At 37.9% G+C, this 21,863-nt stretch overlaps 2 protein-coding genes across 6 annotated transcripts in view; both read left to right on the forward strand.

Moving 5' to 3' along the window:
- LOC148425782 (myelin basic protein-like) overlaps nt 1–2,392 on the forward strand; it is a 40,775-nt gene extending 38,383 nt beyond the window's left edge. For both annotated transcript variants that reach the window (XM_088410524.1, XM_088410525.1), the window contains exon 4: nt 2,094–2,392. In XM_088410524.1, the coding sequence (XP_088266650.1) occupies nt 2,094–2,392 (299 nt within the window). The remainder of the gene's footprint in view (nt 1–2,093) is intronic.
- On the forward strand, nt 2,374–19,902 carry mbpb (myelin basic protein b). Of its 4 annotated transcripts, XM_088410527.1 has the most exons (7): nt 2,374–2,638; nt 11,592–11,696; nt 11,817–11,843; nt 12,244–12,273; nt 15,535–15,618; nt 15,705–15,723; nt 18,824–19,902. In XM_088410527.1, exons 1-6 carry the CDS (start codon nt 2,519–2,521, stop codon nt 15,705–15,707), a joined length of 369 nt encoding a protein of 122 aa, XP_088266653.1. In that variant the 5' UTR covers nt 2,374–2,518; the 3' UTR covers nt 15,708–15,723; nt 18,824–19,902. The 4 variants fall into 4 exon arrangements, with proteins under 4 accessions (XP_088266653.1, XP_088266652.1, XP_088266655.1 ...); XM_088410526.1 differs by lacking the exon at nt 15,705–15,723; XM_088410529.1 differs by lacking the exon at nt 12,244–12,273.
- The last annotated feature ends 1,961 nt before the right edge of the window (nt 19,903–21,863 follow it).

Genomic DNA, 21,863 nt, shown 5'->3' on the forward strand with positions numbered 1-21,863 from the left:
GTCTCTCCGGATGATTTACGGCAGGGATCACCAACCTTTTTGAAACTTCTTTGGTACTGAGTAATATGTTATTGATTATTTATTGGTTATTGATTTCTCACAATGATTAAGAAACAGCTGTAGTAAATATATAAATCAAGTGTAATATGTAATGCATATGTCACATATGTATAATTGTCATTAAAATAGAAAATCACAATGTTCTATCACTTGTAAACTATTTGGAGAACAGGTCTGCGGGCTACTCATGTGGTACTCGGGGGCTACCCAATGCCCTTGATTAATGGTAAAACATTTGCTTTTGAAAGATGTTTATAAATTTAACATTTTTGAACACAGATATGGTGCTGGAACTTTGATTCTAACCAATTATACAGCCGATACCTTGTATTCCGTCCGGTATGGTTTTATCATCCTTAAAAACCTGTCTTGTTTAGTGTTATGGACAAGCAAAAATGGGCTGTGTTGTTGGGTTGGGATTAATGAGCAGACACGTTTAATATTTAACATTTGATCATTTTAATAGGTGAAGAGAAAAGTAACTTTTGACTATTTGAGAGAATACATAAAAAAAAAAAAAACTATTAAACATTCTTAACCCACATGCTGGAAGATTAAGAACCTAGCAAGTCTTAATCACTTAATCCTAGTGTGAGTCCCGAGCAAAATTGTAGCAGCTTGTGTCAGCAGCCTTGTCGCTCCTTGGTCCCAAATCTGATAAGTGTCACCATGTTGAAATCCATACTTATAGGAGTTATTTTAGTGACATAAGACCCTTTGTCCTTTTGTAATAAGTATGCAGCCCTGACAGCGGCTCATTGTTTTGGTCCTTAGCATTCATATTGTCTCATGTAGTGCAACACCATTCCTCCACTGTACAGTGTGTATATTGTTTAGCTGGTAGCAATTCTGTGGATGTCTTCTGCTGTATGAGATATTTAGCAGTGATCTGCTTTAATTTTGTTGATTCAAATCTACGTCTTTGTACTTGTGAGAATAATTTTGCAATGGCAGCTTGCACACCATGATGGATGGATGCATGGCTGGATCATGCACTCCTTTCTCACTTGCATGCTACACACAACTTTATCACATAAATGTATGATATGTGCAACACTACTGTAATTAACACCCCACAAAATTAGGAAGGTTCTCTCAAATGAAGTCAGTGATTCACAAAACAGCTTAACAAAAACTTTAAATTATTTCGAGCCTTGTATTTGCATGCTCAACACACTTTTTTTTTCTGCCGCGAGAGTCTTTGGTGAGCAGCCAAACAGTTGTGCTGTACCTAAATTGAATAGTCCTCTTAGGGTAATGTTTTAAGCCGACCGTTCCAGAGAGTGTTCACCACCGTCTTTTCTAAATGTTGGAATAATGGCTCCCACCGTGGTTTGCTGGAGTCCTGGATGTTTAGAAATGGCTGTGTAACTCTTTCCGGACTTATATATGTAAATTACTCGATTCCTCCACGATTCTGAAATTTATTTGGATTGTGGCTTTTTGGGCAGACTTCATTTTTTCAGATCGGTTCAGTAACTTCTTTATTGAACACGTCTGACAGTAATATAGGTTGGGTGTAGACAGTTAAAATGAGCCTTCCAGAACATATGATTAGCCACAGTTATTTCATGATTCAACAAGAAGGAAAAATGCTTTTTCACGCATTGGAGAGCTAAATGTTTTTTTGTTTTTTTTGGTCCCCTCTTTTAGATCCTGAGTAAAATCACTGTTTCAAAATAACTTTTTATGTCTTCTCAGGTCATCTTTGTCTTAAATTTGAATATATTTGATTAATAGAAAATATAAATATAATATATGCACAAAAAAAGTATGAATTTGAGAGGTGGATGACTTTTTCACCGCTCCACATTTAGAGATAAGGCTGGGGGGAAAAAGTAATAACTCTCCAAGCACAAGAGAGTTAAGGTTAAGGTTCAGGTTCATTGTGGTTCACATGTTGATGTTTTTGGACCTCTTAACCCAGCAGCAGGAAGGGCGCAGTGTCGTCCAATGAGCCCATTGTAATATCGCAGTGTGCTGTGTGCCACGCAGGCCCGAGCCCATAAGTGACCCCTGTTGTTTCTTTGCAGGAACGGGTGAGACAGATGCAAACAAGAACAATGGCTGCATCTCGGAGAAGCCGGCGGTGACTGACTCCACAGGCGCTGAGGGCCCCCGTTCGGCCTGGAACTCCGCCAGCACAGCTGACCCTGACGCTGCCACACCGCGCCCCCACCTGGCCCGCCTCTTCTCCCGAGATGCCCCGGGCCGAGAGGACAACACCTTCAAAGACCGACCCTCTGAATCGGACGAGCTGCAGACTATCCAGGAGCACAGCGGAGCGGCTTCAGAGTGCGGGTCGGAGAGCCCCGAGCAGGACCTAGACTAGGCTAGCCTTTCCTCCCTCCTTTTTTCAACCTCATCTCATCTCATTTCCATCCTGCTCTCTCACTCCTAAGAGAGACGCGAAACCACACTTTTGACAGCTTCGCCACTAACTACGACCCTCACAAGTATGGCATCCTCAAGCAGCTCCGCGCAGGCCACCTTCGGGCTGGGCCGCAGGAAGAAGAACCCAAGTGTTCTGGATCAGATTGGAAATTTCTTTGGAGCAAACAAAAAGAAGAAGAGTAAGGTGAGGGGGCAGGGCTGAGTTGAAGTAAAAAAAAAAAATATATATATATATATATATCACAAATATCTCAGTCCATTCAATCAATTCTCTTCCGGAACCACTTTTTCAAATCTCAAAAACCGGTACAAAGAAAATCCGCAGCTTTGGTCTTTCCATTCAATTTCGCAGTCAATCGGTCGTTCTTTTTGATTTGTGAATTTTCTTTAAAGTAACTTTGGCTGGGGTCGTAATGTTCTTACTGTAGTATCCTCATAAAAGTTGTCATTTTGGAGGATTTATTGATATGTTTCTTTTTTCTAGTGCTTTTGTTTGAATGGTACTTAGATCTGTGGTAATATTGTTTAGTTGTATTTCACTCATGGTATACAGGTAATACCATTGCAATGCCTCTTTTTGTTTCAACATTTTGTCTGAGCTTTGGGATGTAAGAAAGATTCAACTTTTCCCAACATTACTTTAAATCTGCAATATTGTTTATTTTATGTTTGACCCTTGCGGACTTTTACAGCTGGAGTGAGAAATAGTAGTATACTGTCTTCAAGTGAGGAGAATATTGTTGCAGTTTAAAAAAATGAAACTTCAATGGTCTAATAATACTTTCTTTGGACTTAACAAAAAAAAAAAAAATGTGACTGCAATGATGTCCTTTTCTAAAATGTGGATCCAGAAGTATTTGGACAATTGAACATTTTGAATAAGTTTGCCTTTGTGTACTGTCAAAATGGAGCTAAACCAGCCTATATAGCGTTGGTTAAGGCTAAAACCTCACGTCACAATTTGATAAATTTGCTTTTTTTTTTTTTAACTCGAGTATTGGTCAGTCCACACATTTTGTGGTTAATAGTACAAATTATTGAGTGATCTCAATACGTTACTCCACTCTCCTCCAAAATTCAGAATGTTAGGTTCATTGAAGACTGGTGTGCTTATGAGTTTTCAAATATATCCAATCCTCTTCACTCTTCCTGTCCCATTAGGGACCATCTCTATAAATGTGAAATAATCAAAAAAAAAAAACAGCCAACCAGTAGACTACATTTAATGTTTTAGATCCAGACCATGGTAAACAGAGGACCGACCGGGTCTATAGGCAAAATCCTGAAAACAATTGTCCGAATACTTCTGTACCTAACTGTACTGTAATACAGTGTTTCAGTCTGCGTGTCTTGCTGCAGGATTGGATGTCGGGATCCTAATATTTAGCTGTCAGTAAATTACATTCAGCTGAATCATTAAGATGCATTGTGGCTATCCCAAAGAAGTGTGTAAAAGGGTGAACACCTACTGTGATGTCAACTATGGCAAAGCATTTGGGAGGTAGTCACGGCAGCATTTATTAGACATTTGATTTAAATATTTTGTTCATTTCCATTGATTTATTTAATTTGTTGTTCTGCTTTGATAAAATTATAGGCTTGTCAGGGAACCTGTTAATGGGGAAAAAAATAGAAATGTTAGGCAAAATGTCTTTTTGCAGCAGTATTTTCTTCCAATTTTGCATTAAGTAATGCTTACATTAAAAGGATTTCACAGATATAATATATATATATATATATATATATATATATATATATATATATATATATATATATATATATATATATATATATATATATATATATATATATATATATATATATATGCTGTAGACATTCAGCATATGTACTCACCAAGGGATTGCCTTTGTAAAATTAGTGTTCATGGCTCTAGTAACTAAGATGCAGTTGACCCACCTCTGTTGCCTCAAGCCAAAAAGGAACCAGCACTTTCTGCTGTAGACACTTTTCATTCGCATCAAGAACTCAGCATGAAGACAGATATTATTTCATGTAATTACTGCACAAACAAAATAATATTTAAAGCCTGAAAAAAGACTGTCCAGGACAAGATACAGTATGCACACGCTGAAATTCTAGATGTTTAATTGGATTTGAGAGATCCTTGTCGGTTAAATCACAAAAGGTTTGCTACTATGGAAATATATGAAAGGGTTTGCAACTTCCAATTGTTCTATACGGCATTAAGTGCATTGCAAGATGGTGAAAGACTGGCTCCTTGTCAGCTGCTGAAAAATGTTGCAGTTTAATGTTAAAAACGTTTACAGTAGGATAGCCATTTACCCTCATGAATATTAGCTATTACCAAAAAGAAAGGCTCGTGGAGTTGCTGAAAAATACTCATTTTGGGTAATGATTATATGAACCCTGTTCTAGCAAAAAACAAAAACAAAAAAGCTCACATTCACATCAAAATGAGACTATTTTAACCCTAGTGTCTTGGATGGAGGTGGGAGCAAGGGCACACTCTCCCTCTCTCACATCATTTGCTTGCCTCAGGTTCACATCTTTGACCTCCGAGTGTCAATTTTACAGTGAATACTTGTACTGTATTTGTTTGCTGTGACCAGTAAACTCTTCCTAATCTGATCATGTTCTCGGCTTTTGGATGATTGCTTGATTAAAAATATTTAATGAGATTTGGCTTTTGCTTTTGTTTTTCTTTGCTACCTGGTTGTCTTCAAAGTTATGCTTCTTCTGTTTAAGAATTTCCTAACATTTTACATTATGCCCTAACATGAAAATATAATAACTGATGCCCTACTTTGAAGTAACTTTGCAATTTTACTTTTATATTTCTGTAACTCATTTTTCATGACAGTATAGTGAATCAAACATGTTTGCTTTCTATAATGTCTGTGTTTCATTATTTGAAGTACTTCAGGTCTCTATACATTTGAATGCTCAACAAATAAAAACAGACTGACAAATTCTGTCACCACCAGCCCATAATTTATCACATTTTTGAGGAAGTAAAAAAAAAACGTTTTCTAATGGTATGATAATAACGTGAGCTACTCCAATTGAATTTCATAATTCAGACGTTGTACACTTATATTTAAAATGGAACTGGATTTGAAATTGAGCAAAAATAATGGATGGTCTCTTTCAAATAGTGTGCCTAAAGTAAAAGAATAGATAAGAAACATATCGGCTTACCCACAAATGAGTTATGTGAATTGTTATTCATGGCCCCTCAGTGCTGACTTCAGTATCATGTTTTATGAATTGATATATTCGACCTTGTGGCGGCCTCAAACCTCAGAGGACACTCAGAGGTGTGATCATTAGGCTACCCTTTCTTCTGTGCTACAATACTCAGCATGATCTTTAACCCACATTTTATATAAAATAGAATTTTTTAATAGAATGTACTGAATGATGACACTCCAAAAGAGCAAAGTAATTGTAATCTTTACTTAAAGAAAGAAAACGTTGCCAATTAGATTAACAATAATATTGCCATCTTGCTAGCAACATTTGGTTGTCACAGCTATCAAATCAGATGGCCATTTGCTGTATATACAGTACAGTATGTGAATTCAAATTAGAAAACCAAGACAAATTCTCTTCACCTATAAAGCAATTTAGGGTTTGCAATTAAAAGGAACATTTAAAGCTTTGTTTGTCATATTTTAACTGACTAATAAATAGGTAATGCAATACCATTTCACCCAGCACCAGGCGTCTTAATAGAATGATTTTGAGTTTGAGTTTATTGGATTCATGTATGCCTTATTGGCCAGCATCCTACACCCTGTCAGTGCAAACTGCTGCTGGATAGTCCAGTGGTAAAGACCATTGACCTTCAACACAAGCAACTAGCGTTCAATTCTTGGGCAGGGTGAGCAGTAATCCTAAGCAAGGCTCTCCAGGTCAATAAAGTCCCTGCCAGGTGTTAGGAAAGCAGGTCACACTGGTGGGAAATGGCATTTGTTGGCACGTGTACCATTAGGCGTGACAGGTGAAAATTGACCTTTAAGTTAATTAAATTCAAACTACATATCATTACTTAGAGGTCAAAAGGAAAGAGGATTCATTTGAAATCAATGCAACCAATTTAATAAGCAAACAGGAGCAATATAAGTTCATTTTAAATCAACGATCCTACCTGGGCAGACTTCGGTACTCTGTCACCACCACTGATTTCAGCCACCACTGAATGTGTGCCTGCCAAGTTGCTGTATATTTCTAAATTAATGATGATGGTGGTTGTACTTTGAATAATTGGTTGACTTTGAATGATTTGTTGACTTTGAATGATTGGTTGATTAATGTAACTCATAAACACATAAAATGTAGGGGTAGGGTGAAGCCCCACTATTTGAGAAGCACTGTCTTAACTGCTTATCTTCACGAGGGTCATGTGCCTACTGGAGCCTATCTATCACAGCTGTCTTCGGGCAATAGGTGAGCTGTACGTTGAACACAAAACATTTCAACGTGAAATAAATCATGGGGCCCGTGTTTATTTCTTTTACTCATAAGATTTTAACACACTAGCAGGTTATATGTGTGTCTAAACAAAACAAAACATGCTCCTTTTAACATGTACATATAATTTTATGTATGTGCGTGACATAAACACTTTTCAAATACCGTTTATGTACAGATATATAAAAAAAAAACTTTATATGTGTTCCAATTCACATTCATTTTCACATCTTTTTTTTGTAATACTATATTTTAGAGCTCATTTTGGCAGTGATTCACATCTTTTCAATTCTATTTAATAGATATTCCATATATTAACACCTTTAACAAAGGCCAACCTGAGATTTGTGTTTGTTCTCATATTTGATTTTATTAAAGTCACATGTAACTTTAAAACTATTACAACAACCTTCACTGATTTTGCACATCTTCGGAATATTGCAACGAATTTAGTTATTGTATGTTTTAAATTCAACTATGTTGAATCCAGCTTCTTCAGAGGGATCCCTAGGTGTTCCCAGGCCAGCCGAAAAACATAAGTCTCTCTAACGTGTCCTGGGTCGGCCCAGGGCCAATGGGAAATGCAGGGAGAAGTCCAGGAGGCATCTTAACCAGATGTCTGAACAACATCAACTGGCTCCTCTCAATGCGGAGCCCCTCCCTGATGACTGAGCTTCTCACCCTATCTCTAAGTTAGAGCCCAGACACCCTGCGGAAGAAAACCATTTCTGTCCTGGGAAATTAAGCGAGAGTCTGCATCACAGTAGACGCTCCACTGATTCGCCTGTCAATCAGGCAAATCCTGCCCTCTCTCATGAACTTAATCTCACTTGGGGCAGGATCACATTCCTGACCCAGAGAGGACGCTGTACCCTTTTCCGAGTGAGGACCATGGCCTCGGGTTTGGGGGTGCTGATCTTCATCCCAAGCACTTTACACTCTTCAGCAAGCAGAGCTGATCCACTTGTAGTCTGGTTGGGCCAACTCCCATGCAGCCTCAGGGATCATGCAGAGTGTATAGAGCTGATCCACTGTTTCACGGCCAGAACAAAAACCACACTGCTCCTCCTGAATCCAAGTTGCGACAATCTGACGGACCCTTCTCTCCAGCTCTCCTAAACAGTCCTTACAGGGGAGGCTGAGAGGTGTGATTGGACATGGTGTTCATTATGGACAATCCGTGACAAGCACAGTTCCAATAACAGATCACCGCTCGTGCTCCTTCCAATTACGCCCACTATCATTGCCCATGAGTGCAATGAAGTCCGGCAGAACGAGGGAGTCTCCAAAGAAAGTGCTCTTCAGCACACTCCATGGACATCAAAGACAGTGGGTACCCCCCAACCCCAACTCACCCCCACCGCCCCCACCACCACGATGAGATGACGGCTCATTAGTAACTCACATCTTAAACGGTATATGAAAAGGAAATGTTTCCATGATTAACAATTTCAAACAGACATATTTTTGGTAAACATTTTCTTTACACTTGGGAATACATTAACTAGTTAATGATAAGCAAAAAAAGTTGAACAACTGACAGCCTAATTTGTTGTGGATATAACAGAAACTACTATTCTAAGGTTGTCATATAAATAAAAGTGTGTGCATTTTGTTTGTTTCCTCTACTTAAATGTACTTACAATAACACATTTTCTCTTGTTTTTGTTGCTCCAAGTGTAATTCAAATGCAAATGCACTCGATGCTCCTCATTGCCAGTAACTAATTTAGAGACTAAAACCTCTCTTCAACTTGCCTTGCAAACAGGCTTGCTGGTGCTTATCCCAGATGACTTCAGGTAGTAGGCGGGGGACATCTTGAACTGGCTGCTAGCCAATTGCAGGGCAAAAAGAGACTAACAAACTCACCCAATCACACCAGGGGACAATTTAGTATGTCCTATACACCTGCCATGTGTTTTTCGAGTGTTGGAAGCCGGCGGCCCGACGAGCCCGGAGAGAACCCACCAGTCTCAGGTGGAACAAGCAAACTCCACACAGGAAGGCCAGAGCAAGGTGGATTTGAACTAGGGTACTTGAACTGTGAGGCATACATGCTAACCACTGCTCCACCGTGCTGCCATGCAATGACATGTCATTTGTATTGAAATTGTAGTCTCTAGTTTCTTAGTGACGTGAAATACTATACACCTTCAGAATTTCACATCAAAGTCTGAGGCACGACATGCATTTCTTGTCCTGAAAAAAGGCAAAGGCACACCCTGAGATCTCCTCTCTCATCCTCCTTTTATCTCTTTAAGATCCCATCACAGTCAACATCCAGACTGCTACATTTGGGGGGAAAAAAACAGGTTTAAGTAATAACGTCACAGAGCTGTTAGTGGCAGGGCTTCAACAACAAGGTGGATGCACTATTCAAACAACTACACAATGAAAACGCACATCAAAAGCCCTTTCTAAACCATGATAATCTCCTAATGTGTGATCTGCTCACCCACCCCTTTTGTTCCAAACATCACATCTAATCACAAGCATCATTGGCACATTAATGAGGTCAGAGAAAAGCATGGCTCACAAACATGCTGCCTGGCTAGAAAAGTGTACTTCTCTCTCGTGTGACCTATAACAATAATCGTGCTGCACCAATCTATTATTTCTAGCTTTAACTCCGTTATGAAGCTCTGTTATGATGCTGAAATTAATCAGTGTGCTGAAACCAAATGCCAAAAACATGCATGGCAGGTGTATTGGACGTACGAAATCGCCCTGACGTGTGATTGTGAGTTTCAATGGTTGTTCAGCTTCGTGTGCCCTGTATTTGGCTGCCAACCATTCAGGGTGTAACCCCACCTAAAGACTAAAGAAAGCTGAGAAAGACATGACCCTCTGAAGATCAGTGGCTTGGATAATGGATGAAAGCATGGATTGATGTTTTCTCAGCCTACCCACAAGGCACGGAGAGAAATAGTATCAAAGTACTTCCGCTGCTTTCCAAACACACATCTATCGACCAAAAACATACTGTACAACTGGATGGCAATGCCTAAGATGCATGTGTATAAACCAGCAAAATCGTTCATCCACCAAACAATCTCCCATCTTGGACACATGGGCTTACAGCTCATTAAACATCAGATGTCTATCGACTGACATCTTCCTTCCAACCCTAAGCCCACATTCCCCCTCCAACGACTTTTTAAGGGGCTTATGGAAAATATATGTGTCAATATATATATATATATATATATATATATATATATATATATATATATATATATATATATATATATATATATATATATATATATATATATATATAATAAGGCTTGATAATTTTTATTTCAGACACTTTGAAGGACTTGAAGTTATTTTTTCTGTTTTGTTATACTGTTTCAGACCCACCTGTAACCTGCACAAATCTGTACAAACCTGCTAACCAATAACCTGTCCTTTGTCATTAAAAAGAATAGAATTTTAGGTATATGTATAAAATTTGTATGGCTAGATGATCTTAATTATAGTCACCACGGTGAGTAGGAGTACATGATACGTTTTCTCTTTCTTGAGGAAATGGCTTTGCAAAACATAATTAAGAAGGAAAATCAACCATCACAGTTTTGTTTTAATTTGATCACCATAAATATGAGAGAGTTTGGAGAGACCAGCTCTCAATTTACAGCTGATTTTTGTTAGAATGAGCACAGAAGTGAAACACCTTCTTCCCAATATAAGTCCTTACTCAGGGGACTGACAGGAGAAAATGATCCTGTGAACGAAAGCTGTAATTGCCGCTGGGTTTCAGTGTCTAGTGTAGCTGTAAGTATGATGGAGAAAGACCAAGAAAGGATTTCTTAATTAACATGAGCCAGTGACTAAAACCGCATGAAGAGAGGGAGCCAGCCTAATTTGAGAATAAAAAAGACAATGATGAGGAAGTGACTTGAAGTTTGTGCACAAATGCATGCCTGGAAACAGGAGCAATGTTGCAACTACTGAAAATAGGGAGTATATGAGAGAGAACTAGTAATAATAAAAAGCAACCTATAAGATATAAGACAGGGGTATGAGATTAACATCAATTATTTCTTGGAAAACAAAGATCAACCAGACCCTCAAGTGGACACTGGTTGGCTATCATTGTGTTTGACAGTTAACCTTATTCTTCTATTGTGGGTGGGTGGGCATGTTCAGAAGCAAAAGGTGGACCGAAAATGGAGGCACATGTGAGAGTTGTCAGTCCACTGTAAGGCAAATTTAACTTAAAAAAAATACCCTAATGGGACCTTAGATAAAGGTGGAACAATATGCATTCTAAGAAGCAGCTTGCTTTCCACAGAACCAAGTCAAGTTTAGCCTACTACATAAAGGCAAAACATCCGGCTGTGGCTGCAACCACAGCAGCCATAGCTAACGATAGCAACAACGACGCTAATGTTGTGAGACAGAGCAAAGTTTTTTGTCCCACTAAACGCCCTGTATTTGCACAAGTCTGTCTGCCTTATGAACATATATGAAAACTGTGTATTATAATGTATTTATGTGTGTATGTACGGTATGTATAATTATATTACTCATATAACAGACTTATTTTGCGCCAACTATAGCTAACAATGTAGCTAGCCAATTGTTTGTTGTTGTTGGTAATTTGCAATTTTTATGCAATATTTGAGCATATTTGTCTATCATTGATTTGTTTGGCCAAATTTTTTGTTTTTTATCAGGGGTCTTTCCGCGGTGCTCTCTCTCCCGCCCCTCAGAAAGCGTCTGCCACATCCCCTCGTAAGCGGGGACCAGAGAATGCGGTTGTCCACTTCTTCCGCACCATCGTGAGTGAAGTGCAGCTCTGATGGCTTCACATGAATGTTTGCTTCTATGCAACTCTACTATCTCGTATGCTTTCACTAACTCCGTCCAAACTCTTAACTTTGTTTCGTTGAATCCCTCAGGTTTCTCCCGCTCCCCCAAAGTCTAGGGTGAGTCTTCATAATATGCCATAAGACACACATTCATAAATGTATTCACATCAAATGGATAATATTAACGATGATGTAAAAATGAGAGTAGCATTATCAGGGAGCACTCAGGTTTGAATCTTAAATTTGAAGGAGAAGAAATAGCACCATCCACATTTGAAATGCAGTAATATGGCCATGAACTCTCTTTTCTCTGTTCTAGCGTGTTCATTTTAATGTTAGCCTCCGCTTTGCTCTTCTTCTCCTCAATACCTTGTCCCATTCTTTTCTCATTTCCCTTTCTGCCCCGCATGACCCAATGACTTTTTCCCTCCCCTCAGACAGACTGGCCATTCTAACTGTTCCTTCTCCCTTTTCACTTCCTGTCCTGTCCCTGTCTCTTGTCTCTGGGCATGTCCAGTGGAGAGGACTAGCAGCCAAGATAGGTCTGGTAGGTGCTTTGATAATGACTCATTGAGCCAATGGGTCCGACAAGGTCATTCGATCAAGCCTACACACCTGATGTTGTACATCTGCTTTCCTTTCCATTCTGCCTCATTGACTTCCTGTCCATTTTTGAAAAATACCTTGACCATCTGCACCCACTTAACTAATGCATATGCACATTTGCATGTGTTTGTATGTGTGCTTGATTTAATTCATACGCAGCTGTGAAAGATAATATTCATTATGATGATGTTGTACCAAAGGATTGCAATTAAATGTCAGTTAAACTTTCAAGAAATCCCAATCCTTAAACATGATGATAATGAGAAATGCTATTAATGAGCTGAAATGCCTGTTGAATCAACTATCTGATTATCATACTGCTGATAATTTATCACAGGATATGGCAGCAATCCTCACATAAATTTTTCCCTATGGTGGCTGTTTGTGATCTGGAGCTATCAAAATACATCAGTGCAATTTGACAGGTCACAAAAAGCAGACTTTTGTGTTGCTTGTGCAGAGTATACATATGCATAATCATGTGGTCTGTCTAGTCATCCATTGAATTAATTCTGTATTTTCTGCCATCTAGTGGGAGAACATGAAATTTTCTCGGCTTTCAACACGTTACTGATATAGCTAGATCAGGAGTCTGCATCCTTTAAATAACCTTTAATTCAAAGAGCCATTTTGACCCTGAAATGATCATTTGAAATGAAGATGTGTGTGTGTGTGTGTGTGTGTGTGTGTGTATATATATATATATATATATATATATATATATATATATATATATATATATATATATATATATATATATATATATATATATATATATATATATATATATATATGTAATATAGTGTTAACTGCTCCCGCCCCGGGTCAAAATTTCTTATGGTTCTTTGTTCATCATTTAGCCTTTAGCGCGGTTCATGTTAGCCAAGTTTGTTACCATCTAAGAGAACTAGCAGACTGACCCACCATTTGAGTCCATCCTTGTTCACACGCAACGCCATTAAGATGACATTCATTTTGTGTTCAAAATTCTGCAAGCACTTCAATTTTTAATGTTCAGTTATATCTTACTTTGAAAATGTGTGCTTTTATTCTGGAAGGCCGCGATTTATTTCCTTTTATTGTTTTACCTTCCCAAAAATTATTGACTGTCTTGCGTCACGTTTTTTGCGTCTCATGTCCCGTCGCACCAAACACGTCCCATAGATTTCAGCTTATCACCCAATCACACATACTTCATTGGCTGCAATTCAAATGCGTCGTTTGTTACGCCGTCCATGTAGTTGATCTGAACCAAGTTTTTTCTGAAACGTTTTTAAATCCATTTAGTTGAAGTTGGTTAATTTCTTGACACCTGATGAGTTTTCGCAGTAAACTCATAAATTGTGGCACTCAGGGAGGAATCCACAATGAAAAACAGTGTCCACTGATAGCACCTTTAACTGTACTTCATTTGCAAGATACAGCACCATTCATTATACTGTACTTCATTTGCACCCACAGTTTTCTTCATTTTGACGATCTATTCACAAAGAATATTGTGTTAATCACATACAAGCGCAAAGACAGCCAAATGTTTCCCCCCCTAATTACAACACAAGGCACATTAAAATGCTCGCTTTGTACCAAAAACGCCATGGCAGATTTATGGCAATGAGGAAGAAACTCTCAATGCCCTCTCAAACAAATGTCATGTTTGCCCTGCCCCTTTCTATTTGATTATTTAAAAAGTTCAATTCATTTATTTAATACCACTTTTCAAAACCACCATTCATCACTAAAATTCACATGGAGATTTAATGCTCCCACAGATCTAAACTTTGTTGTGAGTTTATGGACATATGGATGTGGATTGCTGTGATTGAAATAGCGAAGCTGTCTTTAATTCAGAATTTCTGATAAATTGTCAACAATGCGGCTGCGTGGATAATTTTTCTGGTGGACTTTGACCCATTATGAAAAGGAAAAAATGGCTTGACTTTTCTGTTCAAGACAAAACTGTGTCAAGAGTTGTGGCACGGCACGAGTAGATGTCAGCTGGTGGGAGGAGAAATACAGCAAGGAGCAACCAATCCATGCTCTGATCTCGCCGCGGTCATCACTTGTGTAAAGAAGGCTCCATCAAAGCATTTCTGGAGATCTCCATTTCAAACAAATTGGACGTGGAAGAGTAACAATAATGTTTGCGCAAATGATGTGCAGGAAGGAGAGGACATCCATGATTTAATTAGGGGGAGCTATTTGGCGTGTCAGATAGTGATGATGACTTTGAGGGCTTTTTGACAAACTCATATTCAGCTTTGTCAAAAAATAAAGCATTGAAACTTCAAATCCTTTTATTGTTGTAAGATTAGTCTCAGCAACATTCATTGCCTCGTACTTGTCTTGTTTCCGCGCCACCCCAAATTCATCATTTTGCTGACTGTGTTAACAGTAAATAATAGATCACTGCATCCCCTAGAAGCCCCAAAGTTACAGCATTATAACCAGGCTAGTCTTTTGGAAGAAAAACATTCTCAGCATTTACATTCATAGGAGTCTTGATGTGTTTTGTTTTCAAGCAGATCTGGATTGAAATGTGGCCAAAATTAACTGTGCTTCACTGAAAGTGGTGTCAGGAAGTGAGCACAAAAGGCCGTCAAGAGAACAGAGAACAGACTCCTTATGAGCTGATTAGTATTGTTTTTTCTTTTTTTTTTTTCTGACATGCTGTCGGTGTCAGCTAGCGGTCAGCACATCCATTATCACAGGAAAATACACCTGACATTTTAACAGTAATTTCACAAAATCAAATACCATGTATCTTTGTGATAAACTTGTAAGAAGGGTTGGACATTTTAATGTCCCCCCCACTGTCTCTAATACTTTCAGATGCATGTAATTCGGAACTGAATTGAGTTGACGCATTGACCAATTGAGTTTGCGGCCAAGACACACACGATGAAATTAAGATAAGGGATTGTTAGAAATAAATTAACTCAATGTGTTTAAATATTCTATAAATGTTTAATTGTTTAACACATCACTACCATTTTTTTTACGTCTTTTATTTTTTAAGTCTTTAATTTCTAATCTTCAGTAGCAGAGAAAGGCTTGTTTTGTATCTCAACATCAATCTTGTTTTCTCACTGTCTCTACGCTTCTGAATATACCAATATGTTCTCACCTACCCCTGTGCTGCAATGCATGAACAAAATGTCTTCACCCTGACCCATGCAGCTGAGTCCTTGTGTCACTGTTCCAGGGTGACCAGAGGTCACAGTCTGCTAAAGCCAAGAGGTCCAGCGGAGGAGACGGCAAAGGCACCTTGACTAGGATCTTCAAAATGGTAATTGGAAAAAAAAACTTTTAACTAGTTCCCAGAAACATCTTGTTTCCAAGTAGCAACATTGTTATCTTTTGTCTCTACCTCAGTGATGATAACAACAGAGGCGTGAGTAACTAACTTGTTTGTGTTCAAGGTTGAAAAGCTCAGAATACATCCTAATCTCATTAAATCCACAGCACTCTTAAGACCCATGATTGATCAGCATGCACAATGTATTATTTGGCTTTGTGCAAGTGCTTATCTAATCCCGTGAGTGATGCTGGAATCACTTCTCATGGCAGTGCCTACATTTACAGGCAGTAAATTTACATAAATATGCTTTAGCTTCAAATTATTTTACAAAAGCGTTTTTCTTCCTTTTATTTATGGTACAACGGTTATGCCACTAACTCCATCACAACAATAATGAAAGTCTCCAAACATAGTGAGAATAAACCACTATAACATGTGAAAAATTCAAGAGCAAGACCAAAACCATATCTGCTTTAAACCAGGCATGTCCAAAGCCAGTCCTCGAAGGCCTCCTATCCTGCATGTTTTTGATGTTTCCGTCTTCCAATGCAGCTGATTCAAATGATCAGGTTTTTTGTCAGGCTTCCGCTGAGCTTGATGATGAGGTGATCATTTGAATCAGGTGTGGTAGGAGGCCAGAAACCTCCGAAACATGCTGGATAGGCGTCCCTCGAGGACTGGCTTTGGACGTGCCTGCTTTAAATAAAGCCATGCTCCACATTTGGATCATCTGTAGCGACAAATTAGAACCCTAATTGACCTGAATACGGTATGTAAGAGTCTGACATCATCAATTAACCCTTTCACTACCGATTTTTTTTTTAAATAAAACTTATGGCATATATTACTTGTCTATAAGTTTATGATACTTGGAAAAAAAAAATTTTAAATTTTTTTTTTAAATCCCCACTTCCATTTCCACAAAGAAAAACCACTGGGACTATATACAGTATCCCATAGAGCACGATACTACTACAAAAAACATGCCAGAGAAGTGAAAATGATCACTAAACCTTCAATACATGGTAATCAGTGTAATCCATAGAGGCACACATATATAGCACATTGTATCACTATATTTCCGCAGTACTAGATGGTTAGTTCCTGAGAAATTGTACAACACAAGCTACCTTGTCAACAGTGGGCCCAGCACTGGCTTGTTTTGTATGGAAAAGTTGCTAGTAGTCACTAGAATCTGTAGATATGCGTGTAATGAAGCGCTGGGATGTCATTTCATCTTATTGCTCCTTTACCCACTGCCATTTTTTCAAAAGTGCAGGGAAACATTGTCCCAACGGGAGTGAAAGGGTTAAAACTGAACATTATGTAAAGGTTGATCGCAAGAGGACTTATTGTGGTTTATTATGTTTGGGTTTACTCTGGAATCCTTCAGCATACCAAAGACATTTCTTCAAATAAATACTCAGATTGGCTAAATTGCTCAGACCTGAAATCAGCTAGGGTAGGCTACAACTCATTCATGATACTAATACGAATGTGGCATTAAAAAAAAAATACAAAATAGATGAAATACATTAACAAAAGGAGTATCTGAGACGCTTTAGCATCATCTTGGGGTGTTTAGTGTTAATTAGTCAGCCAATTTTACTGTACTTAAGGTTAGCACATACTAAAAGTGGAAGGAAATTTCCCTGGGGGTGAAATTCTCATTTGCAGATGATACATTGTTGGAATTAAGCTACGTGATTGTAAACACAGACGACAAACTTATATAACGTGTCTAATTAGCAGTGACTCACTCACAGCACGCTATCGATTTTTGCGTAGGCAAGTAAGAGAAATCAGTGGGCTATGATAGAATTAAATTACCTTTGAGATGTTTCTTTCATTCCTGCTTTTTATTTACATTCCAACTCATCCGAAGTTTTAAAATAGTGTGTTGATGAGTTGCAATAGCCACTTTGAGAACCTTGAAAAAAGTGCAGCAATTGAAAAGAAAATAGAAAAAAAATTAATGTCTCGTACATAGACATTCTTGAGAAAAACAAAATTAGCATTTTCTAAAATTACTTCAAGTACTGACAGGTAAAAGCCTTTTCAGAGTAACACATTTGGGGAATCAGTTTTTGACTGCTTCCTACATTAGAATGCTTGGTCTTTTCTTTTTTGGTTTTCCTTGCACTTCTGATCATCACAACATGAAATTTGCTTCTTAAAATGTCAGTATCATCCATCCATCCACCCAATGTGCTGTATATCCATTTCATGCTCAATGTATTTATATGCTGTATTTTACTGCAAGAAAAGAACACAGTTGTTGAACACATTTATTTCTATTTAAAATGAACTCAAATGTCTCTTGAGAGTCATTTGGTAGAGGGTGTCCAACTTGTGAATGAGGTCATACCTCTGTCATGACAAAACAATGAATTTTAGATAAACTGTATGATAGGTTCAATAACTATTAAGCCATTATTGTAGTAGGGACTTTATTGTGTCATTTACATTATATATATATATATATATATATATATATATATATATATATATATATATATATATATATATATATATATATATATATATATATATATATATATATGAATTGTATTGTATTAAAAAATAGTGATGAGCCAAGAAATTATTACTTTGAAACAAGTGCAAAAAAAAATGCGGAGTCCAGTTGTTTGGGCACACAAATCCTAGAAAATTCAGTCCAGACTTGGGTTCACTTGACAAAAGTAGCTCGCAACTGTTTTTCTTTTCATTTTAGATACAAAAGATGTGTCAGAAATGTTTAAGGGCATGTCAAAAAAGATATATTTTAAAAACAAACTACACGTTTCCCCCTGACAAGCATTCCGCTTGTCATGTGACACTTTCCTACTTTGAGTCAACCAACGCCATTGAACATTTTGGCGGGGGTATCACACAAAGCGGAGAGGGCGGGGCTCCAACACAGCAATGCTCTTCTCAGCCAGGAGATGTTCAGAACATTGTAAGCATGCGTGTTGTCATGGTGAAGCTGCCACAATTTGTCCAGCCACAAGTCTTCCCTCTTTTCACGCATTGAATCACTTCATGAATATACTGATTGGCTGATTGGTCAATTCGAAAGGGAAAACGAATAAGTAATAGACTGAGTTGAAAATATATCTTTTGTCACTCCAGGCCAGGAACATATCGACACACGCCATTTGTATGCAGCACTCATATGTTGTCTGTCGTTCAGGGGAGCCGCAGCTCTTCTCCAGCCAGACGCTGAAGTTCCAACATCCTCCTTTGAAGACAAAGATAAGAACAAGTAACGCGGGCAAGGAGAGGAAGAAAATGAAACTGTGTTCCCTTTAACACTCACCTTTGTCGGTGATAACACAACATATTGTATACGGTCCGATCGTCTTCCCTGCTGTTTCTTCCAGTTCCCTGGCAAATAGCCACACAATCTGTCGCCTGCTTTGTTTTTTCCTGAACGTGACCCTGAAACCGCTCTTGTGCATGCTAAATAACCCCGACACCTGCCGTAGCTGTATATTTGTCTTGTCATCATGTCTGTGTCATATCCTTGCGCTTGCTCTCTGTGCACATAAACAGGGACTTGTGTTATGACTTTGTGATACAATTAACAACACTTGCAATACTGTAAAATCATTTTGGTTGTAATGTTTTCATTCCATCACAATGTGTCTGCCTAAGTGTGATGTCTTCAATATAATCCCCACGTTTTGTCAATAGCTTGTGGTTATGGATTGACATTCTCAACCACTTTAAATTATTACTGCGATGAGCACTGAAACAACACACATTTGTCAATTTTAACAACCATGGAACATTGCAATTTCCTTCTCCCAGCACACGCTAGTAAAATACAGTTAATTAAAAAAAACAGTCTGCTTATTTTTACGTCCTTAGTATTTCTGTCTTCTGCCTCTCTTTTTGCCTGCTCAAAACCAACAGCTGTCTCCTTTTTATGGATTACTGAAAGAAAGAAAGAAACAAACAAAAAAAACACTATTTCAAAAAGGTGCTCCTTAACTAACGAAGTGGTAGGGATACATTTCATGGTGCCTCTGTCCGATTGTCAGAAACCAAATAATGGCTCACAGAAATGAAGACCACGCTTATTCCAGATGAATTAAAAGGCAAGTGTGTGTGTGTTTGTGCGTGTGTGTGCGTAAAAAAGTGGCATCGATCTACAATGCGTGTGTCTGTGAATCTACTTCAATTGCATCTTTAGAATGAATGTAAAGACACTCCTATTTAATAAATTGAATAGCCACTTACCTGAAAATAAAAATTTAAAAAAATGTGTGTATTGTGTGATGCTTTATTTGAACATGAACGAAAGCAAAGTGATTTGTGGCAGACAAAGATTTGATTGTTTTTCATACGCTGTAAAAAACAAAAACAAATGTGACACCTTTCTGGTATATTTTGTAGAACAAGTTCTCTACTAGACCACCCACATATATTCCGATCTTTTAATGGAAAAAAAAACATTGAAATACATCACGTACATAGAAGATAAACTGGAGAGAATTTGAAAAAAAGAACTAATGCTTACTCATTCATTCTTCTGAAAAGAAGCGGCAGATACACTGTATCTTGTTTCATAATACAAGAGCATTCAGCAACAACCCACAACCTTGGTCACTGCTTTTGAAAAAAAAATTCCACTTCAGCCGTGGATCTCAAGGCAACCGGCAATGAGCACTCTCTTGTATTCAAACTCGCTGTTTGTGTGGGATCTCATTATGCTTATTTATTAATTTCCAACCAATAATTAAAGCGTAAAAGCTTGATTTTTGCAAATCTGGGCATTTTTTGTGTGTGTGGTCACCTTAGATATAAATACCCTGAAATTGAAACTTAAAGTCTGCTGTGACAGTACATCATCCATTCATCCATTTTCTGTAGCCTCTTATCCTCATTAGCAAGCGTGGGTAAACTATGGCCCGGGGGCCATATGTGGCCCATTATGCTTTTTATTCTGGCCTGCTGAACTGGAAAAAAAAATATCAATCAGGACGAAAGTGATAATGTTAAATTCCTGAAGGATACCGGAATCCATGCTTTAAAATAGAAACAGTTAGCAATTTACAAAAAAAACAAAACAAAACAATTTTGTTCATTTAATTTACAGGTATTGGAAGAGTATTGGAAGAGTAATTTGTTTATGGGCAGTAGGCAGAAGACACCCTGAACTGGTTGCACCCATTCACACTAAAGGACAATTTTACAACTTTGAGCCCATTTTTATAATGGGCCACATTGTAGTTCTAGTTTCTGTCAAAGGGCCATTGTGACTGCCAAGTCAAATCAATTTTACACATTTTGAAATCAGAGGCCGCTAAAAACTGTTCAAAGGTGTTATTGGTAACAAAATGTGTACAATTTGAAGAAAACATGCACATTTTGTATATTAGACAGAAATTTGAAGTTATAATTAGCATTTCATTGGCCACATAAAATTACATGGCAGGCTGAATCTGGCCCCCGGGCCTTGAGTTTGACACCTGTGGTAATTAGACAATGGGTAAAAAACGCATTCTTATCATGGGCCACATTGTAGTTGGAGGGCCATTGTGACTGTGAAGTTGAATAAATATTGCACAAAATTTTAAACCAGGGCTGCTAAAAACTTAAAAAGGGGTATTGGTAGCAAAAAAAAAAAAGTTGAAGAAAGCGGCTTTAATTCGCATTCCTTGCGGTGGTGTCTAGAGTGAAATAAGTCGAGAATTGTGAAAATCAATATCTATGGAACTGACTAAATTCACACAAAAAGGCATACGGTACATTGTTCTTTTGGAGTAAACAAGTGCCCTTTTTTAAGTAGTGGTACTAAAAATGGAGCAAGGACTTGATTATTTTTGGACTTTCATTTAAAATGTAATGTAAAACACGAATTGAGGAGTGTGCATACAATAAGTAGTACAGTGCATCAAGAGGGTTTTCAGAGTGGTTTACTTTTTCCACATGTTCTTGTTACAGCCTCAGTCCAAACTGTATTGAATTAATCTCGGACTTCTACACACAATGTGTAAACATTTTTCTGACGTCTTTTTAAATGTATTCAAATGAGAAAACTAAGCAAACACATCTACATAAGTTTAGCATACACAGTCTTTGCTTAATAATTTGTTGAGCTACCTTTGGCAGCAATTACAGACTCAAGTCTTTTTGAATATGATGCCACAAGCTCATCATGCCTGTTTTCTTTTTATGAGGTTCCGCCCATTCTTTGATGCCACAAGCTCATCATGCCTGTTTTC

This window comes from Hippichthys cyanospilos, chromosome 3 (genome assembly GCF_059441005.1).
Source record: "Hippichthys cyanospilos isolate Australia breed blue-spotted pipefish chromosome 3, RoL_Hcya_1.0, whole genome shotgun sequence".
In the NCBI taxonomy this organism is placed as follows: Eukaryota; Metazoa; Chordata; class Actinopteri; order Syngnathiformes; family Syngnathidae; genus Hippichthys; species Hippichthys cyanospilos.

Bases quoted from the DNA above. Each gene is read 5' to 3' on its own strand.
- mbpb (XM_088410526.1), top strand. From the start codon at position 2,519: ATGGCATCCTCAAGCAGCTCCGCGCAGGCCACCTTCGGGCTGGGCCGC. The intron at 11,697-11,816 runs GTGAGTGAAGTG...TGAATCCCTCAG, and splicing joins TCCACTTCTTCCGCACCATC to GTTTCTCCCGCTCCCCCAAA. The intron at 15,619-18,823 runs GTAATTGGAAAA...TCTGTCGTTCAG, and splicing joins TGACTAGGATCTTCAAAATG to GGGAGCCGCAGCTCTTCTCC.